Here is a 12,314-nt window from a genome sequence, read left to right as displayed (position 1 = left end):
ACAAAAGTGTCATCAACATAGCGAAACCAACACTTAGGTTTCCTCACGGCTGTGTCCAGAGCGTTCTTCTCAAATTTTTCCATAAAATAGTTGGCTAGCACTAGACTAAGAGGGCTGCCCATTGCTACTCCATCCGTCTGCTCAAAGAATTCGCTGTTTCACTGAAAGTAGGTTGTGGTTAGACAGTGTTCGAAGAGTTTGGCGATGTCTGGTAGAAATTCTCTCGCAACAAGTTCCATTGCCTCTCTGATTGGTACCATTGTGAACAATGAAACCACATCAAAACTCACAAGGATTTCCCCGGGCGACAACGACAACGAGTGCAACCTCTGAACAAAATGGGATGAGTCCTTTATAAAGCTGTCCGTTTTTCCAATTTTTGGCTGTAATATTTTAGCTAGATATTTTGCAATATTGTAGGTCGGACTTCCAATGGGTCTCAGTGGTACATCCGGTTTATGGATCTTGGGCAGTCCGTAGAGCCTTGGTGGCAGTGCTTCTGTTTTTTTGAGCTTTGCCAACTCCTCGGATGGAAATGTCATATCCTTAATTAATTTGTTCGTTGTTCTTAGTATCCGTGCTGTCGGATCCCGTGTCAACTTCTTGTATGTTGACGGGGTCAAAAGTTCTTTAATTTTGTCTTCGTAGTTCAATGAACACAGTTGCATTGCCCTTATCAGCTGGCAACACGAGAATCTCCTTATCCTCATTCAGCGTTTTCAGGGCTTTTCTTTCACCGAAAGTGAGGTTGCTCTTTGGAGGCTTTGAGCGTTGTAAAATTCTTGAAGTCTCGGCCCTTATCTGTTCTGCGGTTTGAAACCGGTTGCGGTGAAAAATGTCAGGAAGAAATTCCCATAGACCACGGCTTCAAAGCCCGGAAAACATTCCTAAATGTAAGTAACTAATTGTTCAAAATGCGTCCCATTGGTCTCTATGCACTATTCAAAATTGTTTAAACTTTTGAGTTGCACCCGGAATAACATATGTTGGTCATTTCTAATAATAATATTTTATGGCATAATAATACGATAAAAAATGTTTAAGCTGTTTAAAGATGTTTAAACAAATTTGCAAAGTGCAGAGTCGCATTTTGAACATTTACCTTAGTTAATAATACCAAGGTTCGATTATATTTTCACATACGTATTACTTTTAATAGTATTAGTTTTATCACTACAAACTACAAAAAGTGTTCTATCTCAAAATCCGTAAGGTATATCGAGAAAAACGAGGTATACCATTTTTGAAGCAAAAAAATGGGTTTATCTATCGGCCTGATCATATCCACAAGTTTAGCAACGCCGTTAAATTCGTACTTATTATAAATTAATTTTGACCGTACGTGTACAATAACAAGATTTCGGATAAATTTCCAATTCAGAATAACGAGTATCTATCAGCTTCTTTTGCTACAAAAATTTCATGAACGGCAAATAAACGGTGTAATAATTAAGAATAAGTTTCTTTTTTGAACTTGCCACTTTGAATGCTGATAATTCCATAAGCAAGCCAGATCGAATTTCTTTTATATGGAGTACTGGCCTTATTTTCAGTTCTTCTGTACGGCCTAGCATTGTTGACCAACAATTTCGGGACAACCTGTATAAACCCACCGTTCCAAGTTTGCCGTAAATTTTTTCTGTTATTTTGACTTACAGTATGCACTTTGAGTTTCAGTATGCAAATAATCAAACAATGACTTCCAAATGTTGAAAGAAAATAAAAGGATTTATAAAACCCCCTTCAATTTTCTATATGTAGTTTGCTGGTATGTATGTTTCTATTTGCATGTTAAAATGAACCGAATGTTCTTGAGTACGGTTCAATTAAGTTGTTAAAAAAATATTATCTTCATAAAGACGCATATATATTTTATGCTATCAATATTTTTTTTCTCAGTTACGGTGCAATGGCGTAATTTTCTAAGTACTCATGGCAAATGTAGAGACCAAACAGTAACTATTGAAGTCGGCCCAAGATTAAGAGCGCTTAAACTATGTGAATTAATCCTACCTAACACCACCTCTTTCTAAAGCATGTATGCCAGCAATAGTTTGTCCTCCTGCTGAGCACACCTCGTCTTTTAAAGTACCCATGTGCTTCTCTGTATTCAGTACCATTTGCGCCGCTCCCATAACAGTTTGAGCGGCAAACTTTGTGGCTATATCCCTGTGCAATCCCATTCTAACTCCTCCATCTGATAAGGCTTCAATGAATAAGTAAACCTAAAATTTTATATGTTTTGCTTGTTGATCAAAATTCAATAAACAACAATGTGAGACCATATTCTATGAGAATAATTATTATGTAAACACTTACGAATGCCGGACCACTGGCCGTTACAGCACCTACTGCATTAATCATGTGTTCAGGCAAACACTGGCACATTCCAGTTACTTCAAGAAAGCTTTGAACCAGCTGTAGGTCCTGTTCAGTCACTTTGGATCCAGGACAGTACACTGTGCAACCATTGCCTACTAACATGGGTGTATTTGGCATCACTCGGATTACTCGGCTTCCTTCAAATTTTGATAACATCTAAAGATCATTTTCCTGTGTAGTTGATACATTAAATAAAATTTCGTTATTTTTTGTTAACGTAAAAACAAAAATGAGCGTTATGCGTTTTTATACTTATATTTCTATAGTCCAATGCAGTAACTCACTTCCTCCAACTGATGTATTGTAATACCAGCAAGAATAGAAATAAAAAGTTTATTTCTAATTTGATCCGCCAAAGCATTTTTTGAAATGCTAATTAATGCCTCTTTTAAAATATGTGGTTTGACTGCTAGAAAGACGATATTGGCCTCTTGTGCTACTACGGCATTGTCAGTGGATACATTAGCCCCCAGTTGCTTCCAAGAGTCTAGATTTTTTGGATATGGACTTGCTACGTAAACATTCGAATAGTCAATCAAACCTACAAGTATTAAAAACTTTTTGAAGGACTGTATTATAGTATGCATAAAACGATGTTAAACCAATGTTAAAAAATATTCATCCATTCTAGAATGAGCGGAAATTCACACAGTTGGAAATTCTATAGCTATCGGGTGCAGATTATCTAATTAAAAATTATCAAATTATAAAGTATTACCTTTTCGATGTATGCTTCTACAAATAGCTTTTGCCATGGCTCCATCTCCAATAAATCCAATTTTATAAGACGATTGGGTTGAATAGGAGTACACATGTTTCTGAAGAAAAGTATGCTTGATACAACTGGAAAGTATGAACCCACGTTATTATTATAGTATTACTTTTTATATCTAGAAGGTGGTTTATTTTTCAACATTTTTTGTAAGTATGTACCAGTACCTAACTGCCGCTTTCTGTCTGGGCCACCGCTCACCCAGGCAAAGAAATTGCGTCGTTGCGTTTTCCGAAGGTGTGTTTTTGTCTGATTTGGAAGTAGAGAAAAATAGTTTTGTAAAAAAGTACACAGTTTTGCCACTGTTTTCGATAGCGAAAGAATCACTTTTACGCATTTTAATGACAATTTACCTTTACGGCTCATTATTCATAGTATATTACTGTACAAGAGACGAAAGTCGAAGTTCCGCCACTGCTTCAACTTTTAAAACCGCTCAAAAAATTATTTTTAACGGAGGCTAATGTTTAGACCCTTTTCCAGTAGGTAAGACGACTGGTTGTGAAAATCTACAGGGTGTTATTTTTTCTAAAGGCATACATCCTTTTACACCCCCCCATTTTTTTGTTATGCGCCACTGACTTCTTAAATTGAACTACAAATTCAAAATTTTGTTCGGTCCAAGTCAGTGGCGCACCACAAGAAAGTTCTGAGGGGTAAAAGGGGGTATGCCTCTAGAAAAAGAACGCCCTGTAAATTTTGACAACCAGTCGCCATACCTATGGGTAAAGGGTCTAAACATTAGCGTACGTCTCAAATAAAAGCCTATATCTACAAGGTGTCTCATTTGCAATAGCAACGTTTCTGCTACTTTAGGTAAAAGCGGCGTCGAAACCTTGTTGAAAATAGTTTAAATCGTTAGATCACGAAACATCAAGTACGAAAAATTTTAGAATAACATACAGTCTTGTTTTCTGTATACACCGAAGGTGCAGTCAACCACCAGACAATTTAAAATTATATCTGTTGTAGTACATTTAATCCAAATCTGTAAGACTTTCATGTATGGGTTTTTTAAACTATACTATAATAGGTTTTAGTGCATTAAACATTACGTTAAGTCGGTAGTTCTAAGTCAACGAAAATAATAGACCATTGAATCGATTTGAGATGTATATTTAAAGACAGTTACAAAACATATAAAACGGTGATACATTTTTTTAAGTACTTAATATCTACAATATTATATTTGGTATGCATAGCTTTCACTAAAAAAGTGAACATAAGGAACTAATTCGAACATTTCAGCTTACAAATCTGCAAAAGTTGCACTTAGTGGAATATAAACAGTAGCATTCACAACGTTTTATTCAGATCTTATCCAAATGATTTATTGGATTCTAACAGAAAGTAACTTTCAATTACATTAACAATTTTGTGTAAATTCAGTACAAAACTTGATTTTTTTGCAATCACACAACACAACAAGAATAATAAAACAATTCAACAAAATAATGTTTGTTCGATTTGCATAATAGAAAAATACTATTAATGGAGATATTAATTTTTATTCTAAATATGTACTATACTCTTATAATCTACATATTTATAGTAATTAGACAAACATCAAAAATATATTAGAAATATTGAAAGTGTTTTTGTATTGTTTTTGGCACCGTAAATGCAACACTTTGAGCTACAAGCAAAAGTTTAAACTTCTATTTTTAAGGCCAGGAATCTTAAATAGTTGACTGCATTAAATCTGGTTTATTGACTGATAAATGGACTTTTTCAATATGTGAAAGACGGTGAGCTACTCCAGTTGAGAACACTCTTAAATGTAACTAATAAGAAGAACCAAAATTTGGAAGATTGTTTAGCCATATACAAATTTCTAAGCGAATTGTACTCGTAGTTTCTTATTCAATTAGTTTTAAAAACTAATTTTTGAATATTTAGGTTTCGATTGAGGAAGCATGAAGGAATGATCAGATTTTTGATACAAGTATTTATACAACTTCCAGAGCAACCCGATAGAAAACATTTTTTTACTTTACTAGGGATTTCTATTGACCTAGAGTTCTTGCAATTTGTTGCATCTATTATTGAATTTCATAAGATAAGAGTGTCCTCATTTTAGGTGCGACATCCTGTCTAGGATAATGCATATTCATTGTTTAAATTGCCTGAGCTTGTCCAGCAAGAAATTTTGTTGAATGACTGAATTACAAATTTTAAATCGCCCTAAAACATGTATAGTAATGATGTATGTGTAAATATCAAGTTTCGAGTAAATTGTGATTTAAAAATCTGATATATTTTACAATTGCATAATTTATGATTTGAAAGTACATGATACATGCTGATGAACCCAAACTAAACTCAAGCTGCAAAATCAAGAGAAATTAAATTCACCTTTTACTTGATGTTCATGTAAAACTGACAGCTTGAGTAAGTATGTGTTTTGTTGTATCACTAATTTAGAAGTTAGTTGATATACAAATATTTTAATTTGAAATGTTTATTTAAATTTTGTTTAGCAATTGTTATTTCTTTGGTACTAAAATGAGTCTCAAATAGGAATGTGTGGACATAACATAATCAACATTAAGCACATATACCTATCATCTATATATCAGTAAATAATAATTCTAGTGAATGAACAAATAGCAAATTTTAACATTTTTTTATGTACGGATTATCGATTAACTTAAATGATAATTAGAGAAAAATATTTAAATCAAATGTGCACTTTTTACATTCATTAAAAAACAACATCGGGTCCAATATAAAGTGAGTAATAATTGTTTCGACCTTATGAAATATTTTCATACAATTCTAAAAGTCTGTCATAAATTACCCTAAAACATGGTCGATCTAATGGTCTTTGTGCCCAGCACATTCTCATCAATTCGTATGCCTCTCCAGGTGTATTTTCTGGCGCAGGCATGATATTTCCCTCTTTAAGGAATTTTATAACTTCTTCATGGGTTCTACCATAATAAGGCTGTAAGGCAAAGGAAAAAATTTCCCACAAACATACACCGAAGGCCCAAACGTCTGTTTCTGATGTATACTTGTTGTACAAAATACTTTCTAAAGGCATCCACCTAACAGGGATTGCATCTCTATCTGTACCTTTATAATAATCTTGTAAATATATTTTTTGTGACAATCCAAAATCTGCTATCTTAACAACCATATCATCATTGATAAGACAATTTCTGGTGGCTAGATCTCTATGAACAAATTTTCGATCTGATAGATATACCATTCCAGATGCAATTTGAATAGCAATACTTATCTGGTCACGATAAGTCAACTGAAAATCCTTGTAGATTTCCTTATTAGTAAATTCACCACTGATTGCACTTCTTACCACATAATTGGTTGGTGAACATTGTCGCAAAAATTCATTTAAATCACCTTTTCCCATGTATTCAAACAACAAACACATTGGTCTACCTACTGCACACACTCCGAGCAGTTTCACAATATTTGGATGGTCAAATTCGGAAAGGAGGCAGGCTTCTTTTTCAAAATCTTCCTGCATATCTTCTGTTGCATCATCTTTAAGCATTTTTACGGCAACTACAGTAAATTCTTCACCAAATACTAAGCCTGGGGCCTTAGCTTGGAAAACACTTCCAAAAGCTCCTTGACCTAAGTCTTTTAAATAAATGATGTCATTTCTGGGATATTCTAGTTTTTCTAACTTAGGATTTAAAGGCACTCCATGCCTGTGATATTGCATGTTGCTGGGTAGCTTATCCAAATCAATGTTCACTTCTGCATTAGTCGGGGCGTTATATCCTAGCAATCTGCGTTTGTACAATCGGTGGCATAAGAGAACTAATAGCAGAAATATTACAATTGTGGAAAGTCCTAAACAAGATATGATTATTATAAAAGTCGGAGATAAGTATTCTTCCATTTTAATTCCTGGTTGATCGTTGTCTTCCAAAGTGGAGTTCAAACATCTCGGGATTTCACAATGCTGCCATCTAATTCCCGGATTAGTAGTGAAACACCAGGGCCTTTTCTCTTCTCCGCCAGCATTTCTACAATAGTTTTCTGCATTTTTTAGTTCCATAAAAACATCTGGAGGAGAATTGTGAGCTTGTGGTGACTGAGAATCCCATCGTTGGCACGGGATCCCTTCTTTAGAAATATTTACTTTGCCTTGATAGTATCTACCATTTCCCTTGATACAGTCGTGTGTTACTTCTGTATCTTTCATTTCGGTTAAACCGGCGTATGTACAAACAGAAGCAGTTTTTGGAGCTTCCCTATATTTAGGCAGTATGTTACAGTCCGGAAGCCTAAAGTGCCCTCTTGACTTAATAAATATTCCATTTGTTTTTTTATCTTCTAGTACAGCCCATTCTTTGTAACAAAACAAATGCTTTACTGCGATGCAATCTTCATAACACAGGGGCAAAGGGCTCGAAACATTACACTCTGGAAATGCGTACACACATAACATTTTCTCAGCAGCACTGCGACAAGGTTCTTCAAAGGTTGATATCATTTCATCCCACAAAGCTGTAGTAATTTGTTCATTCTCGTAACCGCCCGAATTGTTATACCAAATATATTTAGTGTGGTCCACATATTTCTCACAAATTTTTCCATGGTACAAATTGCAGTACCCTTCAGATCTAGCTGCATTCAAATGCACCAGAGCGAAAAAACAGATCAATGCAGTTTTCATGACAGAAATAAATATCCACTGATAGCTATTATCACAACATTTTCATACAACTTCTTAATTACTGGAATGTTTTTATAATCATCACTGCGGAATCAAACTAAAAACACTTCGATTTTCTAATCATTTTGACATTTGAAATAAACACATCAGACTTGATAACACATTGGGTGCGTTCGGAAGTTACCTTGTATTTGAAAACATTCGCCATTTTCTTTGTTTGCAGTTACTGCTGTTCTTAAAATGGTTTTTAGTAGGGATGACACAAACCAGATTTTTCAGTCACAGGTTCCATGTGTGACTGTTCCAAGCTCGTACCCATTCCAAGTATCTGTGATTTTTTGTCACATGTTATTTTGGCCCATGATAAATATTGGTTTGTATAATATACATACATACATATATGGTTTGTGTAATAAGCCTTGTTCTATGGTTTGTACCTGAAACCGTGCTGAAGCGTATTTTATATTCGTATGTATATATTATTTTATATACGGGCATTATTAGACTCTAAAAGGCCTGTTTCGGGCACTGAAAATATGATTGTAAAAGATTATTGGAAGTTGTTCGGAAGGATGTCAGAATATTGAGACTATAGTTTGTGCTCGATTTCCGGCTTTGGAACCTTGTTTATAAACAGTTATTTATAAATAATTAAAGACAGTGCGACAGCCCGTTTTTTGTGCATAATTGTTGAACCATTGATGCTATCGAAAAAAAGTTTTATCCTTTTTTTCAAGTATTAAAAATACCTATGATATCAGATAAACTACATTAAAATCCGTTCATTAGTTTACTCAAAAGTCGAAAAAAAAACCGTCGATTTCAGCGTTTTGTTAATTTTCAATAATTAATTTAGTTTTGTTGCAAGAAAATGGTACCATAACTTTTTTTGGTCAGTCAGTAATGAAATTTTCATTTACTGTACGTTGTAGTATAACTCTATCAGTAAAATACAGCCTCAGAGAAGTCTCTCCGACGTCTCAAGAAAAATGTATTTACAATCTGGCAAGAGTCCTTTTTACATAACAAATAGGAATGAACAGAAAGTTATGAATATTTGGAACTAAAATTCATACCACTTATAAAGTATACAGACACCTTCAAAAAAAGTTATAGTGCCAAAACCAAATTTAATTATAAAAATTTTACTTTCATCTATTTAGTGCCCGGAAAAAATCTAATCTAATCCGACTGCACTAATTGTTCCATTGAAGAATATCCACGCCACTTCCTAGTAATTTGGGTGCGAATCTGCTGGGTCGGCAATAAATTATGACCAAAGACCGAATGCCTTTATGTATACAAGCGCTGATGTTCAAAAAAACAAAAAAAGTCATAACATTTTTTATGAGTAACGTTTTGCCGAATCATGGGTGCATGGATTCGAAAGTCATCTCACGTCTCACGTCCCACTCCCATACATACAAAACCTTACCACTTCACGAGAATAAAATATCTCCTTTTACTAAAACTCAGGCCAATTGACAACGCCGCGGGGAATCAAAAGGCATAAAGGCAGGTATTTGCCTTTTTGCTTTGTTGAAATATCGAAATCCCGAAGATGTTGTACTGGTATTGATCAGCATCGTAGGTGAGCCCTGTTATTTCAAATCACATGTTATTGTAAATATCGGTCACAGGTACCGACTGTTCCAAAATACCTGTGACAAGTATTTCGTGTCATCCCTAGTTTTTAAACCGTGTGCGCATACGGACTCTTACGTACTTATTACGGGGTTGCTTGTTGTAATTTGAATAAAACGAATTTTTTTAAAAGCCGATTTTATTAAGATATCAGCTAAAGGAAACTTTTTAAATATATATGATCTCTATTTTTATTAAAATTCACATGTAAAATATCTTATTATATTTTGTATATACATAAATGTTTTATTGAATAAATGTTTTTTATAGCCGAGCTTGCTTGAGAACGTGCGAGCTTTGCTGAGTTATTATACAGGGTGTCTCTCCGAGGACCACCGTGATCGATGTTTGACAATCATAATTAGGAGAAATTTGACAGTATACTGAAGGCCTGGGGGCAAGCGATGTGAAATATTTTCAAGATGCCCACACTTTAGGTTATACCGGATAGGTAACAACCACAGAACATACCCCCTCCCATCCAAGGGGGGATATTTTGTGGTAACAACTTGCTATTTTTAATAGAACACCCTATATATTATTAAATTTTTAAATTCTACTCAAAATTCTACATATATCTCATATATAATATCCTATCTAGGTCTAACCGTTTTTGATAAATGTATGTATTTATAATTTTAAGTAAAAAATGACAGTTGATGTAGGCACTAGAACAATAATTTTTTTAACTACTAATCTGAGAAGTTACACCAGTATTTACACCATTTCCTTAGTGAGAAGTTATATTTCTCTCCCTAGGTCAATAATAATAAAGTCCCTAAGTAAATAATGAAATATGTATGTGGAAATTTTTGGTTATTTTTATTTTGCCCACCGGTCTAAGTTATGGTGAGATTCCATCCATTTCCACTTCTAAATCACTGTCACTTTAAGATTCACTAATTTTTCGATTTCCCAAAAGTTTTCCATCTACCTTTTATCTATTTTCTGGAGACCGATAAATTACATTGAGGCAATGAAGGCTTTTACGGCCGGTTAAATTACATTTAGGAATGTTTTCCGGGCTTTGAAGCCGTGGTCTATCGGAATTTCTTCCTGACGTTTCGTCCACAACTGCGGTGGACATTTTCAAAGGCGATGAGGCAGTGGGCGAAGTGATCTCCCGTGCTTTCCGACTAAGACTGATGAGTCATCAGTCTTTCATAAATAATTTCATAAAGACTGTCTGAAGCCCATATCCCATGTATCCATTTATATGATGATACGAAAGTGTTTCTATTGGTTGGGGATCTGTCAATTCGTCCGTCATAGTACGAACTGACAGATCTCCAACCAATAGAAACACTCGTGCCATCGTATCATCGTATAAACGGAGGTATGGGACATGGACTTTACACCGCCAAAAAGTAATTTCAAAGTTTCAGCGTCGCTCTCAAGCAGTCCGGGCTTGAATCTTATATAAACTTTATGGCATTAGATGAAGAAATAATTGCGTAATGATTCTCATTGAACAGTTCCAGCATTAAAGGCAAAAACAACTGATATTGGGAATCGGTTCACCCCAGAATATTGCCAGACTAGTGGATTCAAAGGCAAAACGTACAAAAGCCGATTTAAGCCGGAGGGTGACGTTAGTTCTTATTAAAGTTCGCCTTAAGATAGTGGTATTAAAGTGCGTCAGAATATTTATTTGTCAGTAAGTCATTTTTGCTAAGTTGTTAAATAGAAAAAGCAGAATAAAAAATGTATTACATTGCCAGTCTTTATGTCGCGTAAAGGAATTATGAATTCATTTTCCAGTAGAAGAAACAAAAAAATATATTTAATGTAAAAATAAATGGTTTATTTTGTACACATCGAATATCGTCCAAACGTAGAATAGTTGTTAGGGCTCGTATATCTAATGATATTACCTACTTTAAAGGAGATTTCATTTATACGGGCCGTGGTCATCATACTTTTGTAGAAGGGTGTCTTTGACTTAATATAATAATATTAATTAATTAAGGGATAATTCCTCAAAATAAATAACAATACTTTAAACACCCTGTATATATCATCATGTTTACTTTACCCGACTTTCACCTTTCTATTTCACTGCAATTAAGTTTTTTGAGGAAGTGAGAGCAACTAGCGACCCTTTGAATGCAGGATTTATTTTCGTGGAAATACGCAATTTGCATCGCAAAGCGTTTGATAATATACCGTACTATCAAGATGTGTTTACCGGTAGATGTTGGCACCTCAATGGCAGATATTCTGGATAGATCTTCTAGTAATATAAGTAATTTATTAAAACTCACCTTATAATATGAGCTGAATGAAACTTGCTCATCACTTTCATTTTGCACCAATTATATATTATTTATAAACACTGACCTTTAAAACGTCGTGCGACTAAAATTAAGATCAATACATTCTGACTAGCTGTTCATAGAACCTAGGTTGTGCATGCCAGATTACTGTATGTAATACACTTTGAAAATAAATAGCAAACATTAGTTAACTTTTTTTAAGATGACTATTTTAATACGAATACGTTAAAGCAACATGTAGTTCCTTTATCCGATGCAATATCCATTCATAAAGCAATTACATCTTTTGATAAATGGACACTTTCTGGCGAAAAAAAGAAAGTAGTAGAAAAAATAGAAAGTTTTTTGGTAGTAACTCCTATATGAAATAGACCAAAAAAAATTACTTAACTTTTTTGATTCTGTTAATTTTAAATATAAGTTTGACCAATAATTTAAAATCAAAAGCAAGGCTTTCGCGGCTATTGGCAACTGGTGAATTATTCGGTTTTTTTTGGTCGTCATGAATTATAATTTGTTTCCGTCGTGGTTTGCTCAAAAGTTTACACTGTACTGATGTCGTCAGAAAGAAATTCTAATTCACAAC

General features: G+C 34.2%; 2 protein-coding genes across 2 annotated transcripts in view; both read right to left on the bottom strand.

Moving 5' to 3' along the window:
* Positions 1–11,898, bottom strand: part of LOC109543898 (pyrroline-5-carboxylate reductase) — a 13,660-nt gene extending 1,762 nt beyond the window's left edge. The window contains exons 1-5 of the mRNA XM_019913825.2: positions 11,717–11,898; positions 3,101–3,225; positions 2,667–2,923; positions 2,320–2,538; positions 2,014–2,225 (exon numbers count right to left, since the gene is read on the bottom strand). Of these exons, the coding sequence (XP_019769384.1) occupies positions 2,014–2,225; positions 2,320–2,538; positions 2,667–2,923; positions 3,101–3,225; positions 11,717–11,757 (854 nt within the window). The 5' untranslated portion in view covers positions 11,758–11,898. The remainder of the gene's footprint in view (positions 1–2,013; positions 2,226–2,319; positions 2,539–2,666; positions 2,924–3,100; positions 3,226–11,716) is intronic.
* On the bottom strand, positions 4,255–7,959 carry LOC109543896 (tyrosine-protein kinase transmembrane receptor Ror2). Its single transcript, XM_019913822.2, has one exon. The coding sequence runs from the start codon at positions 7,806–7,808 to the stop codon at positions 5,910–5,912; it is 1,899 nt and encodes a 632-aa protein (XP_019769381.2). The 5' UTR covers positions 7,809–7,959; the 3' UTR covers positions 4,255–5,909.
* Positions 11,899–12,314: the final 416 nt, after the last annotated feature.

Source organism: Dendroctonus ponderosae, unplaced genomic scaffold (genome assembly GCF_020466585.1).
Source record: "Dendroctonus ponderosae isolate FM_Combo_2020 unplaced genomic scaffold, Dpon_F_20191213v2 Dpon_F_20191213_1, whole genome shotgun sequence".
Lineage (NCBI taxonomy): Eukaryota > Metazoa > Arthropoda > Insecta > Coleoptera > Curculionidae > Dendroctonus > Dendroctonus ponderosae.
This window is presented reverse-complemented; position numbering and strand designations above follow the sequence as displayed.

Excerpts from the sequence above, each read along its gene's own strand:
- LOC109543896 (XM_019913822.2), bottom strand. The coding sequence starts at position 7,808 with ATGAAAACTGCATTGATCTGTTTTTTCGCTCTGGTGCATTTGAATGCA.